Source organism: Babylonia areolata, chromosome 1, assembly GCF_041734735.1.
Source record: "Babylonia areolata isolate BAREFJ2019XMU chromosome 1, ASM4173473v1, whole genome shotgun sequence".
Taxonomy (NCBI): domain Eukaryota; kingdom Metazoa; phylum Mollusca; class Gastropoda; order Neogastropoda; family Buccinidae; genus Babylonia; species Babylonia areolata.
Window position 1 is genome coordinate 49,776,666 of NC_134876.1, and position 25,689 is coordinate 49,802,354.

Sequence of the window (25,689 nt, forward strand, 5' to 3'; positions counted from 1 at the left end):
TTTGCCATGAACATGCGGACAGAGCAATAATTTCCTTTGTTAAGCACCATTAATTTACCATGATCATGTGGACATGGTATAAACCCTGTTGTTTGATAATTATGGATTCATCATGATCAGGTTGACATAGTAGTAACCTTTTTGTTTCATTGCTATTAATTTTGTTTGTTTTGGGGTTTGTTTGTGTGTTTGTTTGTGTGTTTTTTTGTGTTTTTTGTGTGTGTGTTTTTGTTGTTTTTTTGTGGGTTTTTTTGTTATTCATGTTTTAAGTTTTGGTTTTGGTATGGAATTGAATAAAGAATTGAATGGAGAATTGGACGTGATTGTGGTACGAGTCTGCATGGGTGCATGACACAACAACCCTTCACACCTCGTCCCCATACATTACCATCCTGAATCCCTAGTATGTGACGCTCTGAAAAATTCTTATTCGTTCGAATTTAAGAAACCCAACCAATATGCTGCAATATTAATGACTTATGCCTTTTCTGATGATGAATTACAGTATATTTCATTGGGAAGAAAATGTGCCATTACAGAGAGTCCGTGAAGCTGCGGGTTTGAATCCCGCCCTCGCCCTTTTTCTCAAGGTTGACTGGAAAATCAAACTGAGCGTTTAGCCTTTCGGGTGAGACGATAAACCGAGGTCCCGTGTGCAGCACGCACTTGACGCACTGAAAAAGAACCCGTAGAAAAATTATGTAAAAAGAAATCCGCTCTGATAGGTACAAAGCATATAAGCCTGCACTCAAGGGCTGATAAGCGCGTTGGGTTATGCTGCTGTCAGGCATCTGCCTAGCAGATGTGGAGTAGCTTATTATGGATTTGTCCACGCACACACACAAACACACACACACTCACACACACACACACACACACACACACGTTATCACTGAATTGGATAAACTCGATCAGTAAACACTACTTTGGGAACCTTTCAATCAACACACCACACACATTCATGTGTATCAGTAATGCTTCCGAACTATATCCATGCACGTCTTGGTGGTGATTACCAGCAGTCATCGTGTTAATATGTAAACAAAACAACAACACTGATTGAAAAAGTGATTTTGGGCTGTTGTTTGTTTTGTTGTTGTTTTTGTGGGTAGCTTTTGGTTTGGTTTGTGTGTGTGTTTGTGTCTGTGTGTGTGAATGTGTGAATACGTGAGAGAGAGAGATTGTGTGCGTGTGTGAAAGAGAGAAAGAGAGAGTGTGTGTACTCACACGTGTACGTCCAGTACATGTATGTGCATTCATGCTTTGTTGAGAGAGAGAGAGAGAGAGTGTGTGTGTGTGTGTGTACTCACACGTGTACGTATATGCATGTGTTTTCATGCTCTGTCCTTGTGAATGCTTGGGAGTGTACACAGCTTTGTGTGTGTGTGTCGTTCGTGTGTGTGTGTGTGTGTGTGTGTGTGTGCGTGTTCATGTGCAACAATGCCACTTTTCGCCCCTTCAACAAACAAGACCGTGGCCAGGTGCGTGTGTGCTGCAACGGCAACTTCATTCCTCAAAATACATGTGCATTTAGGTTCAGTGGAGCATGACATGGACACCCTTTGTGCCAAGCCCAACCTGGGTGTTTTATTCACCCATTGGCAGACAGCCTTCGTCAGTTCCTGGATTCCAATTTCTTACCTTCCGGGTTGTGGGTTGTCATTCAGACTGTTGTGTTCTACACACCTTGGTGAGTTGGCTGCACTTTTCTGCTTGTGTGTTGTACGAGTCTCAGTATATTTTTGTGTGTGGGTCTCATTGTTCTTTTACAGAGTGTCTGTGTGTCGATACGCTTTCTGCCACACACACACACACACACTTCGGGCGGTTGAACAGCTGATTACCTTCTGTTGAAAATTTTCAAATTACGCCACGCAGAAGACTGTATCACTATCAGTTATTTCGTCTTGATTTGTGAATGTGCGATTGTTTCCTGAAACGTGACGAAATATGTAAGTAGAATTACCCGGATCGAACTGTAATCATGTCATAATTTGATGAACGACAAAATTTCGATCACTGTCTCGAGATATAAATATTCCTTTCAGAAATTGATGGTACAGGCGCTTAACATTTGACAATGGAATCACTAATGCAGCTATGCTGTGTTTGCCAACATCAGTCATGAAAAAACCCAAGTTTCAAATTTCGGTTTTTGCAGACAATGTCGGAAAGCGACTCTAAACCGAGACCGGGGCTGTATTCATGGGGACTGACTTGCGTACGTCGGGCGTAAAGCACAATGTCTGGACTTTGAATGTCAAGACTTCTGCCGCAGCAAAGTCTGTATTAATGGGGCGGGCGCGAAGGTATGACAAGGAACGGCTGGACCTCTGACAAATAGTTCTTGACAACGCCTTCGTTCTTATTTAAAGAAAGGGGTTTTCCTGATTAAGTTCCCCCGTGCGCATACTTGTCAGCTGCTGCAGGAGTGAAATTCACACTTGGTTTGTTCAGCCTGGAGTTCATTGGTTTGTTGTGTCTGGAGGGCATTACTAACACGTGCGATCGTGCAGCATGCACGTGGTTGACAAACTCAACAAATTCGCGTTATGTTTTGAAGCACTAGTGTGTGTGTGTGTGTGTGTGTGTGTGTGTGTGTGTGATGATTTTTATGCACTTTTTCTTTTTGTTGTATTTTATTGAAAGGCACTATAGAAACTGAATTGTTGTTATTATTATATTAATTATCATTGTCATCATCATCATTATACACTTCTAGAAGAAGATCGATCATGGCATTGAATCTATCTGGATAGAAATTAATCTTAAACGTTGCAAACCTATTATGATAGGATTCCTGTACCAGAAACCCAGCCGAAACTGTTGACTGGTACAACTGTTTAATTCGATGATGGATGCAGCTATTCTTGAGTCTAAAGAAATTATTCTCTTGGAAGATTTTAACATTGACTTGATAGTACCTGGAACAAATGGAATATTAGTTATGCTATATGTACGGAGAATAACAAATAATCAATCGCCCTACACATCTCACTGAACACACTGAAACTCTCATTGACCACACTTACGTCAACACAAAATCAAATATAGTGGAAACATGTTCTGTTCAAACTGGCAGTAGTGGCCATTTGTCTGTTTCAGTGTCAAATTTGGAAAAAGAAAGGTGTTAAAATTCCTAAATCGGGTCATAAAGAATTTTTTTAACAGAAGTTTCACCCATTTCGACAAGAATACATTCATCAATGATTTGCTTCATTCTGGTTTAGAACATGTTTATCAAATGAGAAATCCCGACGATGCCATTAACTATAGGGTAAGCACATTCAGTTCAGTGTGACGACAGTATGATCGACATGTTTCTTTTATAAGAAAAAGAATGAAACATAAAACTGAACCTCCGTGGTTCACAAAGGAAAGGGACTGTAAAGAAAACAAAGAAAGAAGTGAATTCTATGAAGCGAAAAAGTAGGATTAAATATTTTCAAAATTTAGAGTCTTCTTCCCAGAATTCGAAATAAGTTTGGAATGCCATTAATATTTTGACTAACTCACAGCACACGTGACTGTCTTTGCAGTCTGCTTAACTTGCATAAATTGGCACGGTGAGTGATGAGTGGTCATTTCATACCTGGTCAGTCACCTGACCAGAGCTGCTCTCTCTCTCTCTCTCTTGCTGCGTCGCGGGCAGTGTGAGTGTGTGTTCTCACAACGGCTGACACCTCGCTACGTATCACTGCACTGTTTTCTCTTCTTAGTCTTCTCATTATTTCTTCTTCTCTTTCTTATATTCTCTTATTATTTCTTCTTCTTAGTTCTTCTCTACATAACTATTCTAAATAAAACAATAGAAAAATCCATTTGTGACTGGCCTCTATATGTTCCTAGCCTGTGTACGGGAATTCTCATCTATCCTTTAATTCAGTAAATCATCATCATTATTAGTAAATTCTTTGGTACCGCCGTACCTTTGAATAACCACTCAGTTCGGCTACAAAAGTGGCGTCGCCAACAGGATAAAGATCCTTCAAAATATCTGTATTACAGGATAAAGATCCATCACAAGACAGATCTAAATTATCCCTTTAAGGTTTCAGTTCTTTTATCCAAATTCAATCCATCCCTAAACCACAGTCCTTTACCACCAAGTGTACCTTGTTACAACTTGGCGCTGTGAGCAAACATAGGATGTGCTAATTCTTTAATATCTCTAAATATAAATTATAGGCCCCTTGCCAAGCTAATCTCTATCACATACTAATGATAAAACAAGTGAAAACGAACTAAAATTACTGAAACAATACTGTGACTTGAAAAACATCTCAGCCATCTTTGATATACCAACAGTGACAACAATAAACGAAGTATTTAATAGCTTACTGCGTCTGAATCAATCTGGAATAAGATACTTAGATGAAATCCATGGTAAAATACTACACTCTTACCTATGTCTATGATTTATGTATTGATAAACAGCATTTCCCATTAAGATTTAAGCAAGCTAAGGTTATACCTCTGTACAAAGCAGGTGACTACGATAATCCCTCAAATTACTGACTTATTTCTGTTCTGTCTTTTTTGTCCTAACCACTTGAAAAACATATTCAATCTCACCTTTATTCCTGTATCAAGAAGTATATATATAATGATTTGATACACGAAAACCAGTCAGGTTTTTGAGAAAACCACTCCTGTCACACAGCTCTTATACAAATTATTGAAAGATGTCTTTCAAATATAAACAATAATGTTCACAGGTATTCTCTTTGTTGACTTCGCCAAGGCCTTTGACATAACTAACCACTCTCTTCTTGTCAGATACGTTGTATTCGCTTTTGGTTGAAGTTAACGAGAATCACAGACTGCCACGTAAAGCCAAGAGAATGTTACATAATTTAGATGAATAAGGTAAAGGAAATTGGGTGTCAAATATTCGATGTAAATTATACCAATATGGTTTTGGATATGTATGGATGAATCAAGCTTAAGGTGTCCAGGAAATTAAACAGTTTCTCATTGAATTTAAAGAAAGATTGATTGTGTGCAGGTGGCAGGAATGGAACTCACATTAGGAAGACAGCGACCGGTTTGAAATGTACAGACATTTTATACTACTCATGAAGTGAAAACGTACTTGCAAATTAGCGTAGACAAACATTTAAAATTCATAATGGCAAGATTTAGATTAGGTATTTCAGAAATTGCTCAACATCATTATCGGTACTGAAAGCATATACTGTGGTTGAGTTGAATTGCCCTCTGTGTAGAAGTGGTGCTGAAGATGAGTTTCACTTCTTTTTTTTATGTTGTACTGCTTTAAGTAAATTAAGAGAACAGTATATTCCAAGAAAGTATTTTAAGTTTCCAAATCAGTTTCGACTAAGCCTGTTGATGGCATCTAATAAAGAAAGCATTGAAAGGAATTTGTCCATTTACATATATAAAGCATTTAAGTTCAGATCAATAATGATACCAAAATTCCTTTGATTATTGTTTCGCCTTCCGCACTTGCATGTTTAATAATGTTGTACACTGCACCCCTTCATGAGAGGCAATGGCCTATATGAATAAATCTCTCTCTCTCTCTCTCTCTCTCTCTCTCTCTCTCTCTCTCTCTCTCTGTCTGTCTCACACACACACTCTTGTGGGCTGCATTTATCAGGGACTGAATGGCACATTGTATGCAAAAGGGTTACTGGGGCGTAAAACAGGAACAGCTATAAGAAAGACACAGAGAGAGAGAGAGAGAGTCACACTTGTAGCGAACTTGAAGTCGCTTCATCAGAAAATTTGTGTGACATTTTTGACTCGCTTGTGTAAACAAAGTGAGTCTATCATATAACCCGGCTCCGGTTGTGTGTGTGTGTATGTGTGTGTGTGTGTGTGTGTGTGTGTGTGTGTGTGTGTGTGAAACTTTAACATTATCATTTTCTCTGGAAATACTTTGTCATTTAACACCAAATTTGGCATCAAGATAGGAAAAATCCAGTTCTTTCCACTCTTTTTGGTTTTAATGACAATGCACCTCTAGGAAGGGCACAAAAATATTTTTTTTAAAGATGCGAAATTATTTGCACAATAAGTTTAATTACTGTTACATTTTAATTCTTATTCACAAGAGAGAGAGAGTATGTGAGAGAGAGAGAGAGAGAGAGAGAGACAGTGCGCGAGCGTGTGTGAGTGTGCATGAGCGCGCGCGCGCGCGCGTGTGTGTACTGATGTGTATGTGTGTTTCCGTGAGAGACTGAGAGAGGGAGTGTGTGTGTGTGTGTGTGTGTGTGTGTGTGTGTGTGTGCGTGCGTGTGTGTGTGATTGTGGGGTGTCACTGTCGACGGGATTTCATTTGTTTTTTTTGTTTTTTCACAACACAGATCTAGACCACAGACCATGTATAGATCCAGAGCTAAGTGTGTATGTGTGTGAGAGGGTGTGGCGGGGGTGGGAAGGGGTTGTCACTGTCGACCGGCACATTATTGTTTTTCGATTGCATTATAGATCTGGGTCAATTGTGCGCATGCGCGCTCAAGTGTGTGTGTGTGTGTGTGTGTGTGTGTGTGTGTGTGTGAGCTCATTTTGAGGTTAGCTTTGTATTTACATATAGTTTATTACTAAACTGTTGAAACTGTACTTGTACCCTTTGAAGAAACATCCGGGCAACAAGGCTTGTAAACATGTCGACATCTTCGTGTCTGATCAGTGCTCTGCAAGAGTGAATGTTTGTTGTGCTACACACATGCATCCCCCACACACGCTCACGTTCATACACAAATCACACATGGTGTCAGAAGTGCTAGCTTTGAAACGGTAAGGTCGAACACTGTCGGACACTAACCCTTTAGATTCTCAGTTGTTACAAGTCCCGCCAACGGACCGGTTTCCTTTTTGTGTGCGATGTCACAATTTAATCATATCAGAGACGCTTGATATTTGCGGTTCTATTCAGTCATATGCCCCATGCTAGAAGAAATTATGTGTGCTTTGCCGCAGCCAGTCTCGTGCCTGACGCTTTGCTGTTACATATATATGTTTGTGTGTGTGTTAAAAACAGATCAATTTAGATCTAGCGTGATAACGATTTTCAAGTTGTGATGTCAGTCGAACTTTTCATTGCCAGTGATAGACTGATACCGACAATACAGTTAAAAGTTTGCGTTACTGGTGATACTGACAGTCCTTGAAAAACTTCCAATATGCGGAGTGAGAACCAGCAAAAATATTTGACGTCAAGCATACCTGTACCAGAAAAAAAAAAACACATTCTGTAGAGAACAGACTGGAAAAAATTCCGCAGACAGCGGGACAATTACTGCAAAGCAAGTAGACTCAGTAAGGAAGAAAAGCCTTACCAGACAGCTGTCTTCTTAGCCTGTGTAGGTGGTAAAGCCCAAGAAATTTTTTAAGGTCTTAGCTATGGGGAAGACGAAAGCAAAGAAGACATTGACATAGTCTTATCAAAATTCGGAACAGGATCAGAAGAGGAGGAAACACAGCCGGTAGAGGACATCAGCAAGCAGCAAATAGAAAATAGAGGAAGTAGGCCAGCTGCCAGAAGAGGAAACAAGCCATTCTCAAGAAAGCCATGCAGATATGCCAAACAATATCAGCAGCACCCTTTGTCAAAATGCCCCAGATGTGGGACAGTAGAAACGTGTCCAGCGAGAAATGCACAATGCCAAAATTGTCGAAAGCAGGGACATTATGCCGTTGTCTGCCATTCTTCAGCAGTTCATCTCTTAGAGGAGCAAGAAGATGAAGCTGAATATAAAGAAGAGGTTGAGAATGTGTACCTTGGCATGATTGTAGGCGAAGTGACCAGCGACCAGTGGATGGTCAGCGTGGAAATTGAACAGACGCATTTAGAGTTTAAAGTCGATACAGGTGCAGACGTGACTGTCATTCCAGCGACGTTGATTCCCACAAACAAACAACCTCTTCAGAAAGCAAAGAAGAAGTTCCATGGACCAGGAAGGATAGAAATTCCGCTCCAGGGAAAATTCATCATCAAGGTGAAATACAAAGGGAAAGAAACCAATCAAGAAATCTACGTGATAAAATGATTGGAGGAGCCCTTGCTTGGCAGACCAGCCATCAATGCACTGAATTTGGTAGAGAAAATCAACAAAATGAAAACAAGTCAGGACTTTCCAAAACTTTTCACAGATCTTGGAAGACTGAATGCAACATACGAGATTCCACTGAAGGAAGATGCCAAACCATATTATGCAGTCGCCACATCACCACGACTAGCACTCCCTTTGTGAGGCAAGGTCAAGAAAGAAATCGACAGACTGGAGGGACTTGAAGTTATTCATCTGGTAACAGAACCTTCAGACTGGTGCGCTCCAATTGTCACAGTTGTCAAGCTGTTACCCTTGACCATCCCCAAGTCCAAGGTCCTCCCAAACCACCATATGTCCAAACCCCATCCAGTCCTCCTGCCTCCTATGATCTCTTCCATATCATCAAAAAGCCCTCTTTGCCGAAGCTGCCGTTGCTGAAGCCACCTTTGCCGAAACTGCCAGTGCTGAACCTGCCATCACCCTGGAAGCAGGTGCCAAACAACAACTGCCACCAGCCGTCAAAACCACCACCAACTAGGAAACAGGCATTCACCTGCAACAACCAGCAGTCATTGAAACTGGAGCTTCCAGGGTGGAAGCCAACAGCCCCAGCTCAACACCAGCTGCCAGCAGCCCTTGTGCAGCATCCAAAGCCAACACATGACCCCAAGCCAACTGCCTGCACCAGATTTGGCAAGGAAATAAAGAAGCCAGATAGATTAAACCTTTGAACTGTTGAATTGAAGAGACATTAACGATAGTTTAAATATAGTTTGAAGGTAAAATTAAGAGCGGCTCAACTTTTTAAATTTTTTTTATAAAGATTAGGATGATAGGGAAAGAAAGACAATTTCTAAATCTACACAGTAGAAGAATGACAGTGCCGGTGAATGTACTATATGAACTGTGCCTTTAGACATGCTACAAACTGCTCTTCACTGTAAACAGTTTTGAAACGAAAACGCTGTGCTATAAACTGTGTTCTAGACACAGTGTTCTAGGGAAAGAAAGACAATTTCTAAATTACACAGTAGAAGAATGACAGTGACAGTGAATGTACTATTATGAACTGTGCCTTTAGACATGCTATAAACTGCTCTTCACTATGAACAGTTTTGAAACGAAAACACTGTGCTATAAACTGTGTTCTAGACATCAACAGCGAAGTGAAAAGATACCATAAATGGTGCTGAATGAACAGTTGTTAGAAAAGAAAATGTGCTTTAAACAAATACAAACAAGACATCATGTACTAAACACCTTTTGCTTTGAACAAAAAGAGGGCAGAGAGAAAGAAGAACAGAATCCTTCAGTGTATTTGCCCACATGATTTCCCAAGCCTGTCTTGCAAAGGAGGCATCAGCAAACATACTGATGTAAAATTTTGAAATTCAGCTGTAAATGACAGGCATTGTTTGACTGTTTTTTTACAAACTTACCTGGTCTTATTGACTCACTTGTGTAAACAAAGTGAGTATGTTTTAACCCAGTGTTCGGTTGTCTGTGTGTGTGTGTGTCCGTGGTAAACTTTCACTTTGCCATTTTCTCAGCAAATACTTTGTCAGTTGACACCAAATTAGGCATAAAAATAGGAAAAATTCAGTTCTTTCCAGTCATCTTGTTTGAAACAATATTGCACCTCTGGGATGCGCACAAAAAATAATAAAAAAGAAGCCAAATTATATGCAAACTGCATTTACTGTTTATATTTTTTTATTCTCTAAACTTGGCACTTTGATCTGATATTCTGACATAACAACAAGAGCAGTCATTGTTATCATTTTTTGTTCAAACAGGAACTTATTTTGCTAAGCATGGAAGTTATATTTATTTTGCAAATGTTTTGGTGCAGATAGTAAAAAAGGGAAATTAATCTGTAATTAATGCTAGGGGACTTAATTTGCTTTAAACTGATCTTTCTCATCTTAAACATTACATTTTGAAATTATACTCAATACATAAAAAGCTTGTGTGTTTTACTCTCAGTGTACAGGGCTTTCACTATGTTCATTCGCCCAAGTGGTCTTTTTCGGAAAATACTAAAATCAATACGACGAGTGGACTTTACAGTTCTGTTGGCTGAGCCCTGAAGGTCATGGGCAAAAATCAATTGCATACACATATTTATACACATTCAAAGCACGTGCTCATATTCTTCGTGAACGTGAACGACGCCATTTTGTTTCAAGTTGTTGACCTGCCTGTTGAATCCTATATTCAATGGACAATACACAATAACATGTGATGGAAAGTTGGAGAAGGAGACCGTTAAATATTTATTCAGAGAAAGATTTGTGAACGCCTCATCACTTACTGGATTATGCCCCAACTGCCATAAAAATATCCACAGAATCAGTTGGAATTAACAGATAAAAATAATAAACCTTGTGAGTTAATACCCTTGAATTGATGAAACGTAAAAATTTCCAGTCTTGACTTTTCTCAAAATTAAATCCTTTTCGCTTCATAAGACGTTTAGAAGTACTTGTTCTTGGTTCTACGTGTTATTAGTTTAACAAAATACTCAGTTTTCATATCAACTTTAAAACTATAAAACTAGAATGAACATAAAAGAGAAATTGAATCGACCATGTCAACCGGGGGTGTAACTAACTGAAACTTGCACATCTATCTAGAACCAGAGAAAACGGCTAAATGCTGCAGTGTGATTGCGGCGATAGCCACGTCTTCTCTACCGCGGACTTAAAAAGAATTTTTAATTGCCCTTAAAGATTTTTTTAATGCCCAGGATACACCAGAATAATAAGATTTAAACAGCATTCTCACCGCAAATACCGCAATCGATTTATCACCCTTTAAAAAAGCATGTTTAAATATTATATTTTTGAACGTTAGTTAAGGAGCCACTATAGTGTAATGGGTAAGACAGTTTCTTTTTTCACCCGTACACTCGGAGTTCGAATCTGCCGTTAGGACCTTTTTTTTTCTTTTAACCCAAAGCTTTATAATAACAAATACAGAACACATTTTAACGATTAGATTTTTTTTTTAAAGTGCATCACAAGTGAGTCTTGAAGGCCTTGCCTCTCTTGTTCAATGCTGTTTTGACAGAACTTTTAATTTTTAGTGTGGGGGTCTCTCAGACTTTGTTAGTATGTGTTGTTCAGCAACACCAGGCAATGATATGTAGATATGTCTTGTACTATAGGTAGGTGTTAAATAAAACACATGCAGTGGTGGAAAATGGATTATATTCAATGCATGGTTTTGTTTTCTGTATAACAGGGGTTTATTTTGGTTGGTTTGACATTTCGTTATTTTTGGGGGTGGCAGGATGTTTAAAACCATGGTTTCATGTGGGTGAGTCCAATATACGCATGTGTAGCAGTGTAAAATAGATTTTGTGGTGCAGTGCAGGGTAATGTTTCCTCTTTAGCGGAAATTGTTTTAGTTTTGGGGTGGGAAGGTTTAAAACCTATCATGGATGCTAGTCTGTATGTGTGTGCGTGAATGTGAGCGTGTGTGTGCATATGTATTTTTGTGCATGTGTGCATGTGTGGGTGTATTTGTGTGTGTGTGCATCAATACATCGGTGTGTTTGTATGAGGAGGAAACAGACTGAAACATCCTGCTTTGCAAGTATGGTTTCACACATAGATACAGCATGCAGGGCGCATACACATGTGCACACATGCATACATTCTCATGTACACACACATGGGCACATATGCACAGACACTCAAACATTCACATGCACACACACAGACACGCAGACACACACATACACACGCATACATGCACGCAAGCACACGCGCACACACACACACAAACCAAAAAACAAAACGAACAAAAAAACCCCCACAAAACACAAAACCACGGACTTTAGGAGACCTCACAAATTCAGTGCTGTTGGGGTAAAAGCTGTCAGTTCTGTGACAAGTAAAGGAGAAAAGTTAACAAAAGAAAAGGAAGAAAGAAAATAAGACTTTCTGAATGGAGATCATGGTCAGTGACAAGAAGGAAAAATGGTCATTTAGAGATTGCAAAAGTGCCTAAAACATCCGGAGATGAGTAAGTAAGAACATTTGGCCTAAAGCATGCTTGTGAGCTTTGGTTGAAGTTTCCTCTTTGTCTTACAGTTCATTACCTTTAGTTTTTCTTGTTTTTTCATTCTGTTTATTTGTTGTTTTTGTGGGGCCTCCATCCTTCTATGTTTTCTCACTTTCTTATATTTCTTTTTATCACCTCCATCCTCCTGTTTTACCCACTTTTTTAGATTTTACTCTTATCTTTATTTTATGGCCTTTCATTCTTTGCCACAGGTCTGTTTTGAGGGTGTTTTTCTTTCAGTATTGTTTTGATCTTTCATGAGCACACACACATTTACTAATACCTTTTCATCATTACCTATCCTCCTGGTGCAGTCTTTGCCCCAGTATGTCTTGCGGTGTTTGTTCTAAGAAATTTTGATGACTGTGTACATTTGTTTAGCTTATAATTGCTCTGGCGTTGCGCTGCTTGCGTTCTAGTATGTGTGGCAAGCGATTACCTGATCTTCAGTGTCTTGCTGGATTGTGTCATTTCTTTGGAAAACCTTTCTTGTCATAGTTATTTTGATCAGTTCTGTACTCCATTTCACTTTCTTCTGAAGTGACAGTGCTTACTCCCACTCCCCTCCCCTCCCCTCCCTTCCCTCTCTGTTACTTTCTCTCCTCACTCTCACTCCTCTCTCTCTCACACACACACACATGCACACACACATTCAAATATATATATTCATCTTTAATGTGAACTGGTAGAAATTATACAGTTCTCAGCCTTCAGTGTTCTGTTCCTTGTAACATGTTTAAGTTGTTGTTTTTTTGGGGGGAGGGAAATTACCTTTGTTACCTGCTCCCAAGTCTGCTTCCCATATCTCCACCTGCATGGTAGTAGCAGTGGTGTCTTTATTTAATGTCTTTCCGTGCATGTATCATCAAATGAGATGGCATGTGTCTGTGGGTGAGAGAGAGAGTGTGTGTGTGTGTGTGTGTGTGTTTGCATATGCGTATGTGTTTTCATGTATGTGTGTGTGTGTGTACACAGGGGCATTAGCATGTGACCTTTCTTTTACCTTGATCCCCATACTTCACCTCATTGTGTGCTTTCTCTGGCCTGACACAGCAGAACACACTCTCCAGATTAGAATTCTACAGTGAAATTTGAGCCAAGTGATACTGAACACACACAGGCAGCAGTCAGTAAGTCTTGTTAACCCCTTTACTACAAGTACTTGAGGAATTTACTAAACCACTAAACTAGCGCTGAGCCTCTTTTTGAGATGGCCTACAAAAGTGTCAAAACCTTAGAATAGGGGATGCGGGTGGGGGTGGAGCCCTGACTTATTTCACTTTGATAATGTGATGGTTGTGAAAAATATTTTAAAGTAGTAAAAAAAATATATATAAAAAAAAGAAAAGAAAAGAAAGAAAGAAAGAAAAAAAAAGAGTATGTTGACATGGCTGTGTTAACTTCATGTTAGGCTTCCCACTGGTAGGCAAGGGGGTTAAATCAGCTCAAAAAGAAAAGGTCCAGTTACCTGAGTTCTGAAGTGGGATCAGTGTTGTTTACCATTTTCTTGAACATGCACAAGACGGTGGCTATGAACACACAACACAAAAAGCCTCCAGTCATGTGCTCTAAATTCCCTCCTACAGACTTAATACAATAAGAAGACAGTTTGTCAAAGCACTGTCTGCTCAAAGACTTATTGTCCTGATCATTGCCATGGGTGAACAGATGGACTGTACCAGGTGATAAATCTTGGGACTGCACTTTTTTTTTTTTTCCTGCTGTCACACTGTACAAGATATATTAATGACAGAGACAGTGAGAAAACATGCTGCTGTCTAACAGAGTCTGCAGTGATATTTCTCACCTACCATAAACAGTACAAGAGGTTCTGTGGGAGGATAGCAATTTTTCTATAGTTTCTCATGTTCACAGTATAATACTCATGGGACCAGTAAGTCAGGAAGCACCGGTCTTCTGAGGATAAGAATAGTGTGATTGACAACAGGTTGTTTTCTGTTGTTGTTTGTTTGTTTTTTGTTGTTGTTGTGTGTTTTTTGTTTGTTTGTTTGTTTTTGTTTTTTAAGCAAAAAAAAAAAGAAAAGAGAATTGCTAGAGTCAGAGGAGAGAGACGATTAAAAAGTACTAGCTGTACTCGCCAGTTCTTTTTTTTTTTCTTTTTGCTTGCATGCTTGTGTGTGTGTGTGTGTTCTTGTCAGTCTTATTTGTAAAGGATCATTGATATGAATATTCCCTCAGCCTATAATAATTTAAAGAATCCTTTTCAGATTGGAGATGATGAACGACATGACAGTGCAGTACACACCTCTCCTTCAGTCAGCAGCCAGTGATGATGAAAGTGATGCCCTGGTGAGTGAGGAAAATGGCAAGGTGGGCAGACCACCCTCAGCAAACTGGCACAAGGCCTTGCAGTTCAAGGCTTTCAGATCACCTAAACCTGGACCCAAAGCTCAAAGGGATGATCTAGTGATGAGGTACCGAAAGCGCAGGAACAGATGGGTGATCATCGTGGGTGTGGTGGCATCGGTGTTACTTGTTGGAGTGATGGCTTCCGCCGGTTTTGCCATCCTTAGTCATAAGTTCAATGCAGGATTGATCCATGATGTGCCCTCCAAACGACATGGTGACTGGACTATCTTCATGGCCAATATTAGTAAGCAAGCAATTTTCGTTTGTGTGTGTGTGTGTGTGTATGAATGTGTGTGTGTGATTGTGGGTGTGTGTGTGCTCGCTTGGTATGTGTGCTTGTGTGCATATTTGCTCGTCATATGTTTAAGTGTATTATGTGTGTTGCTTCTGTGGTCACCATTCAGTCACTAAATACACAGTTCATTGAGAAGAAAAAACATGTTAATAAAAAAGATTGCCTTGAAATTTACTATGTTGTATGTGAATGCATGAACTGAAGTGAATTATTATTGAAATATGTAATTTCATGTGTCTGTATTGCCTGTTTACTTCTGTTCATGTGATAGACCTCTTTTGACTGGTATGAATTCACCAGACTGTTTACTGAATTAAGATAGAGTTCTGTTTTTTGTTGTTGGTTTGAATTCATCTGATAGTGGTCACTGAATGAAGTCTGCCTGATGTATTGTGATATCATTTATTGTTTGTATCCTTCTGTTCATTCAGATAGATAACCTCTACAACTACTGTACTAGTCTTCAGTTTTTCTCTTCACAACATAAGATAATTATGACAGTAAACAGTTGATAAACTGAGTATTTGTTTGAAAGCTATACAAAGATATTAAATACATTACTTGTGGAAGTCAAGCTCATTCATGAGCCTGTGATTGCACAAGTTCATTTCTATGTGGATTAATAAAGTGTTTTTGATTTGATTTGATTGATTTTGAAATTGGCATGGAGTCTGTTACCATATCACAGGTCATCAGTTCATATAGGTAGTCCAAATCAGAGAGGGGAAAACTGATTTTTAGAAACCAAAACAAACCCAACTGTTTTTATTCTCATCTTTTTTCTCAGCACAGTGAAATTTTTAAAAAGTTCAGTAAAATAACGATAAACATCAGAACTGGAACAACTGTGGAGCATGATCAACGGTTTGTTTTTCTAGATGTCCACAATGAAGTGTGCAGTATGTGATTGTACTGTATGGTTTTGTGGGGTATGTAATAGCTGGGTTTGGTTCCATGTCTATGAAAGTTTGTGTGTATGTGTGTCTCTGTGTGTGTGTCTCTGAGTCTGAGTCTGCCCTGTATATTTACCCATTTTTGTAAAGTGCCAAAAGCCCTATTTAGAGAATAGGTGCTATATGAATTCACATTATTATCATCATTTGAAAAAAGAATTGAAGGCAAAGGCAGGTGATTGTGAGCGTGTCACTGCATGATGAGAAATTATACTGTTGGTTTTAGCGTCAAAGTGATGTGTCAGTGTGTCACTGCATGGTGATGAATGACTGTGTTGATCCCAGCTTCAGTGTGTCAGTGCATGGTGACGAATGACTGTGTTGGTGTCAGCATCAGTGTGTCACTGTATAGTGATGAATGACTGTGTTGGTCCCAGCATTGTGTCACTGTATGGTGATGAATGACTGTGTTGGTCCCAGCTTCAGTGTGTGTCACTGCATGGTGATGAATGCCTGTCTCAGCATCAGTGTGTCACTGTATGGTGATGAATATTCACTCTGTTGGTCTCAATGTCACTGCATGGTGATGAATGACTGTGTTGGTGTCAGTTTGTCACTGTAAGGTGATAAATGACTGTTGGTTTCAATGTCAGTGTGTCACTGAATGGTGATGAACGACTGTGTTGGTGTCAGTGTCACTGTAAGGTGATGAATGACTGTTGGTTTCAATGTCGCTGTGTCACTACATGGTGATGAATGACTGTGTTGGTGTCAGTGTGTCACTGTAAGGTGATGAATGACTGTTGGTCTCAATGTCAGTGTATGGTGACAAATGACACTGTTGGTCTCAGCGTCAGAGACTGGTGTGTCAGTGGTTATCACTGCATGGATATGAATGACACTGTTGGTCTCAGCATCAGAGACTAGTGTGTCAGTGTATGGAGATGAATGACTATCGGTCTCAGTGTCAATGTGTCAGTGCATGGAGGTTTGTTTTTTTTGTGTTTTTTTTAAGTTACTGTTGGTGTCAGTGTGTCAGTGCATGGAGATGAATGACTGTTGGTCTCAGCGTCAGAGTCTGGTGTGGTACTGGTGGACGTGGACGGGGATGGGCTGGAGGATATTCTGATGGGGGCCTTTGTAGCAGACACTTCCAACAACAATATTCTCACACCTGGCTTGACGTTTAAAGAAACCTGCGAAAAAAGAGGTATAGCACATGTGCATATAATTTGATGTGTCTGTAATATGTGTGTGTGTTTCTGTGTTTGCATGTAGCAGTAGTAGTAGCAGCAGTTGTAATCTTCATCTTTATGTTGTTCCATTCAAGTGAAATAAGATTAGATTACATTGTGTGTGTGTGTGTGAAGGGATGAACATGTGTGTGTACGTGTGTTTGTATAGCAAGTCCACATTATCAAAGAATGTAGTGCCTCATACAAGTATGAATGTCACATAACAGTAATTTGTTATTTAGATGATTTACAGGGATGATTCTTACTGCATGTTTTAAACCTTTCTTTTGTTTCCTGTCTTTTTTTATTTATCTATAGGACTTGAGTACCCCTGCATCAGTCAGGTGGTAGCTTTACGTGGCTTTGATGGTAAAGAGCTGTGGAGGACCTGGATGCACTTTGATCTTATCTTCGTCAACTGTAATGGAATCGATGTGAATGGTGACCTAAAACCTGACTGCATTTTGAGTGGCAGGATGTCTGCCTTACAGGCTGTTGACCTTGCCACAGGTAGGTTGTGTTCAGTGCTGTTTGAGTGTGTCCTGGTTCATCTGGTCAAATGATAAATTCCTTCTATTGAGTCTGGTTATCTAAAGGGTGTGTGTCCTAGTTCTTCTGGAAGGATGAAGGTGGTAGAATGGTTAAGACACTTATCTGCCAACAGAGTGTCTGTGAGGGTCTGGGTTCAGTTCTTGCTCTCACCCTTTCTCCTAAATTTCACTTGAAAATCAAACTGGGTGTGTAGTCATTCGAATGAGATGATAAATTGAGGTCCCATTTGCAGCACACACTTGGCACACTAAAAAAGAACCTATGGCAACAAAAAAGTGTTGTGTCTGGATATTCAAAGTATATGTATATGATAGTAATAATAATGATACTGATAATGACATTAAATCATTTTCATTTAGCATATAATCTTACATAATACAGCTCAATGCGCTGTACATAGAGTGATAAGCATAACTCAGTCAAAGACTGATATCTGTGCAAAATGAAGAAATGAAGAGTGTGGAAAAGACTGTTGTGCGTGCAAAATGAAGAGCGTGGAAAATACTGTTGTGTGTGTGCAAAATGAAGAGTGTGAAAAAGACTGTTGTGTGTGCAAAATGAAGAGTGTGGAAAAGACTTGTGTGTGTGCAAAATGAAGAGTGTGGAAAAGACTGTTGTGTGTGTGCAAAATGAAGAGTGTGGAAAAGACTGTTGTGTGTGCAAAATGAAGAGTGTGGAAAAGACTGTTGTGTGTGTGCAAAATGAAGAGAGTGAAAGACTGTTGTGTGTGCAAAATGAAGAGAGTGCAAAAAAACTGTTGTGTGTGCAAAATGAAGAGTGTGGAAAAGACTGTTGTGTGTGCAAAATGAAGAGTATGTACAAGACTGTTGTGTGTGCAGAAAGAGTGTATAAAAGACTTTGTTTGTGTAATGAAGAGAGTGTTTGTGTGGTTTCTTTCAGGCAAGATTCACTGGGTGATAGATGCACAGGATAACATATGGTCCAACCATTTCATGGTCTTGTGGCTGGTGTGCCAGGCCATAAGTATCCCTGATGTGGACAAGGATGGCATTGATGACATTCTGGTCACTCACGGTGGAGATCCAGAGAAATTGGCAGAGGTCAGTTGTCTTTTTTTTTTCTTCTTCTGTTTTTTTCTTTTCATTATTCGTACAAACTAGTAGTTAACAGCGGTAATGAAACAACAACAAAAAAATTGTTTGAATGTTTCTTTCACATGGATTGTGGATGCATCTGTATCTCTGTGAGAGTGTGTGTGTATGGGTGTGTGTGTCAGAGAGAGAGAGAGAGCACAAAACACAATCTCAAAGGGACAGTCTGTTGAGGGGTATTTACATCAATCTAGTGCTGCGATTTGTCTGTATAGTCTCTACCCCTTCCCTAAAAGATATAATAAAAAGGCACCTCTGAACTGTGTGCTGCAAGTCTAAGTATAGGTTTGTTTGTTTTTTTACTCTGTATTGTTCATCAGAGGCTTTGTGGCCCACATATGGGGATCACAGTAAAGACAGCCACGTGACTTAAACACTGCAGGAGTCTTTCGTGACTTCACCTGTGTGGACACACTAGCTTCAAAATGGCAGTGTGTTCATGAGACTCAGCAGTTGTTAAATAATGAGGCAACAAAATGATGGTCTTTTAATCACAATGTATTGACTGGTAATTGATATTTTTGCAATCAAGCATCCCACACATGAAAAGCCTAAATAGAAATAGAAATAGTGGCACTCAAGTTCTGCACAGTTGCCAGTGGATACATATTGCAGCACTGACCCTGTGTACATGTTGTGTTTCCCCTCATTGGCAGGATCACAACAGGGAATCAGGCAGGGTGATCTTTCTCTCGGGACGGTCAGGCCAACCCATGGGACGTTACTTGGCACTGCCGGAGAACAGGGAGACCTACATGAGTCCCGTGCGGTACCAGACGGCAAACGGTTCAGAATACATCCTGCTGGGCAGTGGAGGAGAGACGATTCCTGGTGAGTAGGACATCATGGTCTCCTTTAGCTGCCATGTGGGACAGGTGGATGAGGGAGGGGGGTTGAATCAGTATGTGGAGGGTGAGGGATGAAAGTGAATGTATGTGTGTGTTGTGTAGTTGTGGTAGTCTTCAGTTTACATCTTTCCACTTTAAGCGTGTTTTGAGTATATGTGTGTTGTGTAGTAGTTGTGTAGTAGTATTACTGATAGTTTTCAATTCAACGTCCTTCCAGTTTAAGTGTGTTGTGTGTGTGTGTGTGTGTGTAAGAGAGTGAGATAGAGAGAACTTGACATTGTGTGCAGTGGTGACTACCTCCGCATTATATGCAAAACATGACATATGAAGGTGTTTGCTTTCTGGTTCCAGGCGATCTGTTCATAATCTCATTCTCAGACCTGCGTGACTACATCATGGGCATTAAACCTCCTCAACTTCGCACAATCTACAGGTGAATGAAAAAACAAATCAAAGATTTTTTTTTTGCTCTTGATTCTGTGTTAAAGCATTCAGTAGGCAGACATGGAGCAAAACTGACCCTTGTGAAATTGGTACATTTTCTTTTCTCCTCTTGCGTTGGTCTGGTCATGAGGCATCCATGAGGTGTTGTGTCCTGCAAGGCTGATACCACTGTCACCAGCAGCTTTGGCCTGGCACAACATAGTACAGTTGGATGTTGGTGGATGTGTAGCCAGGTTGGCTACAATCTTGATTGGGTCAGCTTAGCGGACAACTTTCGTGACTCGCTGAAGGTTAGGAAGTAGGTAAATCAGTCACACGTTATCTCCCTTTACTGGGAACCTTATTATTTCTCATTAATTTGTTAAATTATAAACACTTCCTAATATATGAGATCATAGTTTTTATGTTATTGGACTTCAGAAAGATCATACTTCTTAGCTGTAATGATATAATTAGGCCAGAAAGCCTATAACTCTTTTAAGTTAATATTTATGTGAAGGAATTATGCTGCCATCTTCGAAATCTACTCAGTACAAAATACCTTCCTTTTGTATAAATCAGTATGGTTGCTGTGGAATTTAGATTGTGCATTAAAATATATATGATTAAGCTTTCTTCTTGTATATTGCTTTCCATGTACACCTAAGTTATAGGCATGCGATGGTACAAAATATCTGACAGCATTTCGGCCCCACAAAACTATCCCTTTAAGCCATTGGAATTTGTCAGTGCCGATTTGAGAAAAAATATGTTTTTACAATACCTAGACATTTTTATTGTGTGTTTTGCAGATGTTTGCATTTCTGTTATCAATCTGATTTATATCATACATGTATAATTTGGTGGTAGTTGGTTCAAATGAAATATTTCAGTGCCAGTCATGAGTGCCAAAAGCACCGCCAAGCGGTGCAGACACGGGAGCTGTCTGTTAAGTTTTCTCTTAAATAATGACATAAAAATATTTACTCCAGAAGCAGATTCTATAGATAGTTTTTATATGTTTGGAAATTCAGGATTTTCAGTCATTGAACTGTTACAGTTATATTACATATCACGACGTATTGATGGTTGCAATGTACAGAAATGATACACGAACTCATTGAAAGTTGGTTCTTCTTCTTCCGCGTTCGTGGGCCGCAACCTCCACGCCCACTCGCATACACACGAGTGGGCCTTTACGTGTATGACCGTTTTTACCCCGCCATGTAGGCAGCCGTACTCCGTTTTCGGGGGGGTGCATGCTGGGTATGTTCTTGTTTCCATAACCCACCGAACGTTGACATGGATTACGGGATCTTTAACGTGCGTATTTGATCTTCTGCTTGCATATACACACGAAGGGAGTTCAGGCACTAGCAGGTCTGCACATATGTTGACCTGGGAGATCGTAAAAATCTCCACCCTTCACCCACCAGGCGCCGTCACCGTGATTCAAACCCGGGACCCTCAGAATGACAGTCCAACGCTTTAACCACTTGGCTATTGTGCCTGTCGAAAGTTGGTTCATTCAGTGACTCTTTTTGTTTACAGTTTTTAACTACATTATTTTTTTTAGAAAATGGTTTAGTGTAAGAAAATGCTTGTCTCTTGCAGTTTTGAGTCATGCGTAATATGTCTATATTAGTTCCCCGAGCCAAAAGTCAGACGCTGCTAAATTTGGTCAAACAAACACAAGTTTGTCCACTTAAGGCTCGGGAAGGGCTGATTTTGTGAGTGGCTTCATGGCGCTGGCTATGCAGTTCGGTGGAGCTGAATATAAGAAGTAAGCAAGTGCCAGACAAAATAAATTCAGAACTCTCCTTGTCTGGAAGAAGAAAAGAAGAAAACCAGTGCACCGCCTTCCCAAGTCTACCTTGGCTGGCTGCGACTCTCTTCTGCAAAACACCTGCTTGTCTTCGCCTTTACAAACACCACCTTAACACCCCATCACAGATGCATTAAAAGGGAAGGGAGGTGGTGGTGTGAATGAGAAATTTTATACCTCCTCAGCTGAGAACCATAAGGGAGTCCCAAGAAATCACTGAAGAGGAACCGTAACTAAAAAAACCAAAAAAAAACACTGGATTTTAACTGCCCCCAATCTGCAATGTGTGTGTTTGTGTTGAGCTTTGACACACACATACATGAACCTAACAATGTATCTTGTGTGTTGTTTTATGTCATTGGAAACCAAGCTGCTTCAATTTCCTTTTATTCAAATCCAAGATTGTGGAAAAACACATGTGTGATAATGTTTTGCAAGGATATTACATTCCTTTCCATGCCTTCCCATTTGGTGATGAGTACTGTGTCCATTTGCTCCTTGTGACCGTGTTGACCCCAGGTCAGAAGTTGCCAGTGAAAGCAAAAGCAGTCTCACAGAACAGTAGAACTGTTGAAGATCTTGAGGTGAGGCTGAAAGCTGATGAAAAGCAAGTCTACAGAGTATCCAAGGTGTCACGTTTGCTTCATTTCACACCATGACAGATAAAGGATTCGGTTTACATTCTCAAATTTATTGATTGAGTTATATAGTAATTGATTGGTTTATGCATGTAGTTCCGCTTTCCATTGTATTTGAGGACATTTGTATATCCATGCTAAGCACTCCTGCATACTGTTTCAGTCTGTCTTCTGCAATGATTATGCCATTTATGCCAAATCTGTTACACAGAACAAGGGGCTACCTGTGATGAATGACATCCTTGCTTGCGTTTGTATTCATGTATCCTTGTGTGCGTGCAGTCACATCCATGTATTAGTGATTATATGGGAGAGTGAGAGAGAGAGTATGTGAGTGTACGCAGCATGCCCCAGATACACCAGTATGCTGCATGGACAAGCAGAGTCAGTAACTGCCCCAAGTTGGTGATGACAGGGGCAAAAAGAAAGGGGTGATGATCTCCCCGGTCCTGGTGGACCTGACTGGTGACGGGAACCTGGACATCCTGATGAATGCCTTTGAAGGGGTCGTGGCTCTGTACGATGGGGAAACCCTGCGGGAAGTGTGGAGCCGACAGGTGACCAGCCAGTACAACCCTGACATGGAGAGCTACAGGTTTGGGATGACTGTTTCTACTGTCTCTTTCTTCTTTTCCTCCTTCTAACCCAGTTTCCAACCATAGGGGGCACCACAGATAGCCTGGCAACCAATTTTCTCTATTTCTTCCTGTTCCTTGTCTCTCTCAGGGTGTCACCCAGTCTATCCTCACAGTTGTGGATTTTGAAAATCATGTTAGTTTTTGGTAAATTCTGGTGGTGATAGTTTGTTTTTTGTTTTTTTAGTTTTTCATCTGTTTAGATTTCGGAAATGTTTTTGTTGTTTGTTTTCTTTCTTTAAAAGACCTCAGCTACAACTGAGTACAAGTGTTGATACCAGAATTTACTCTTTCTGGAGAAAAAAAAAAAACTAAATGAAAGACACCTTGAAATACAAATATATATTTACAGCCTGACAGGAAATGAGAAGGAAGACAGATGGAAAGGAAGGTGTTGACCCATTTGATACATGCCTAAATGTCGGGACTCAAAAAAAAAAGGTCCTTCACAGAAAAGCCAATGCTCATAGAAGAGATGACCATTTTGGGTGCATTCCATGAAGAAGATCCATATAAAAACATTGCAGTACAATACTGTTGAATATAGTGCACTACAATCCAAGGCAACATTTCATCACAGTGTAATTCAGCGCTTTGGAGCACCACTGAATAGAGCAGAATAGTAATTAAACAGGAGTTTATAGTGTGATCTCAAATGTGTAGGGAAAGGGGTTTCATACAAAAATCAGTAATCATCTTTCTCTCTTTCTCCCTCTCAAACGCACACACACACACACGATGTGATTTTCACTGACACTTAAATGCTTCTGTTGAATGACAGTGTTCCAGCGCTGGGCCGGTTTGATGATGATGACGTACTGGACTTCATGATGATGTGGGGAAAAGGGAGATGGGACGTTTATGACCATGCCATTGTAAGTCATATCTCTCCTCTCCCTGTCAGTTCATATCCATCCTTTACCATGCTAGTTCATGTGTGCATGTCTCAAAGACAAGATGTTACATTTTGTCAGCTGTATTCCTAAAAATGTTTTTATGATAAATCTGCCATTGTCATTTTAATGAAAACCTGCAGAAAGTTTGAAAACTTGACTGATGATACAATGAAACAACACGATCTGACTTTTCTCCATTCTTATCTCACACATCAACCCTCTCACCATCACCCATCTCCTGTAAACCAAGCCCCCACCCCCCTCACTCATCCACCAACCACACACCAACTTCTGTACCCAAATTTTATTTTCAGAAATGAATGAATGTAAATTTTATGAGGTCTTTAAACTGCTGTTTTTGAGGAAAGAATGTTCTGTGATGCGGAACTACCACTTGTAACTTCTTTGTTCCCCTTTTCTGTGTTTGTTTTTCTGCATGTTTGTTTTTCTGCATGTCTGCCAATGAAAGGGGGTTTGGCAACTGAATTTAGTAAGGAACAGCCACTATTTGTTAAGGGTACGCTGATGTGTATTGAATACACAAGCATCTGTCAAGACCTGTGTTTATCATCTTCTTCGTTCATGGGCTGGAACTCCCACGTTCACTTGTATGTACAGGAGTGGGCTTTTATATGTATAACCGTTTTTACCCCACCATGGGCCGGTTGCACATGTCACAAGCTGTACAGCTAAATCGCTTAGCTGTACAGCTAAAATCGGGAATTCCCTGCAAGCGACGCTAACTGGGTTGCACAGGTCCAGTTATCTCTAGCTCCCCAGCTAATTTAGCCCCCCAACTTTAGAGGTGCTCGCAGCAGCTCTAAATCTCTTAGCTGATCAGCTAAATGTGTGTCAACATGGCTGGATTTATTCATCAATATTTTTGGGAGAGAATACAAAGAAGAAATCGAGTCTTCAGAGAACGATTTAACCCTCTTCAACAACTTGATGATGCAGAACTGTATTCACGCTACCGTTTTCGAAGGCCAGACATCCTCAGGATTGTTGATTTGTTGAGAAATGACTTGGAATTTGACATCCGAAGACGAGATACATTATCAGCAGAAATGCAGGTACTTGTAGCATTGCGTTTCTATGCGTCTGGAAGCTTTCAGAATGTGGTAGGTGACACTGTGAATGTGCATAAGAGTACAGTGTCAAGAATAGTTCACCGTGTATCTGCAGCCTTGTGCCGACATGCCAGGGAGTTCATTTATTTCCCCAATCAAGCTGATGCCAACAGACAAAAGAGACAATTTCTTGTAAAGAATAATTTTCCAAATGTCATAGGATGTATAGATGGAACTCAGATAAAAATCCAGGCGCCAACAGAAAACGAACATGAATTTGTGAACAGGCGTGGTAAACATAGTATAAATGTACAAATTGTTTGTGATAGTGATCTGAGAATCATAAACTGCGTCGTCAGAAACCCAGGCTCTGTTCATGATGCAAGGATGCTCAGAGAGAGCTCTGTTTGGAGAGATTTTGAAAGACAACCACCTCTTTTAGATGGACTGATATTGGGTGACAGTGCCTATCCCCTGCGTCAATGGTTAATGACCCCTTTTCTGAACCCCCAAACTCGTCAAGAGAGACATTATAATGCTGCCTTTGTATCAACTAGAAGCACTGTGGAAAGATGCATCGGGGTGTTGAAACGTCGCTTCCACTGTCTGCATTCTGAGCTGCGATACACACCAAATCGAGCATGCAGGATCATCACTGCCTGTTTAGTCCTCCATAACATGGCAGTAGACTTGGGAGCTCCAATGGAGTATGAGGAAGACAATGACAATGATGATGGTGACAATGACAATGAGTACGAGATGCAACCAGCACGTACTGGCAGAGCTGCTCGACAGACCATTGTTG

The 25,689-nt window shown here is 40.1% G+C and overlaps 1 protein-coding gene across 3 annotated transcripts in view; it reads left to right on the plus strand.

Annotated features, from left to right (window-relative positions):
• Window positions 1-1,519: 1,519 nt before the first annotated feature.
• LOC143283726 (protein FAM234B-like) overlaps window positions 1,520-25,689 on the plus strand; it is a 36,805-nt gene continuing 12,635 nt past the window's right edge. Inside the window, exons 1-9 of one of the 3 annotated variants that reach the window (XM_076590016.1) lie at window positions 1,520-1,690; window positions 14,321-14,706; window positions 16,720-16,860; window positions 17,204-17,395; window positions 18,338-18,498; window positions 19,206-19,380; window positions 19,749-19,830; window positions 22,699-22,878; window positions 23,700-23,793. In XM_076590016.1, the coding sequence (XP_076446131.1) occupies window positions 14,328-14,706; window positions 16,720-16,860; window positions 17,204-17,395; window positions 18,338-18,498; window positions 19,206-19,380; window positions 19,749-19,830; window positions 22,699-22,878; window positions 23,700-23,793 (1,404 nt within the window). In that variant the 5' untranslated portion in view covers window positions 1,520-1,690; window positions 14,321-14,327. Of the gene's footprint in view, window positions 1,691-1,741; window positions 1,953-5,010; window positions 5,057-14,320; window positions 14,707-16,719; window positions 16,861-17,203; window positions 17,396-18,337; window positions 18,499-19,205; window positions 19,381-19,748; window positions 19,831-22,698; window positions 22,879-23,699; window positions 23,794-25,689 lie in introns of those variants that run through there. The other 2 variants (XM_076590007.1, XM_076590025.1) reach the window with 2 other exon arrangements.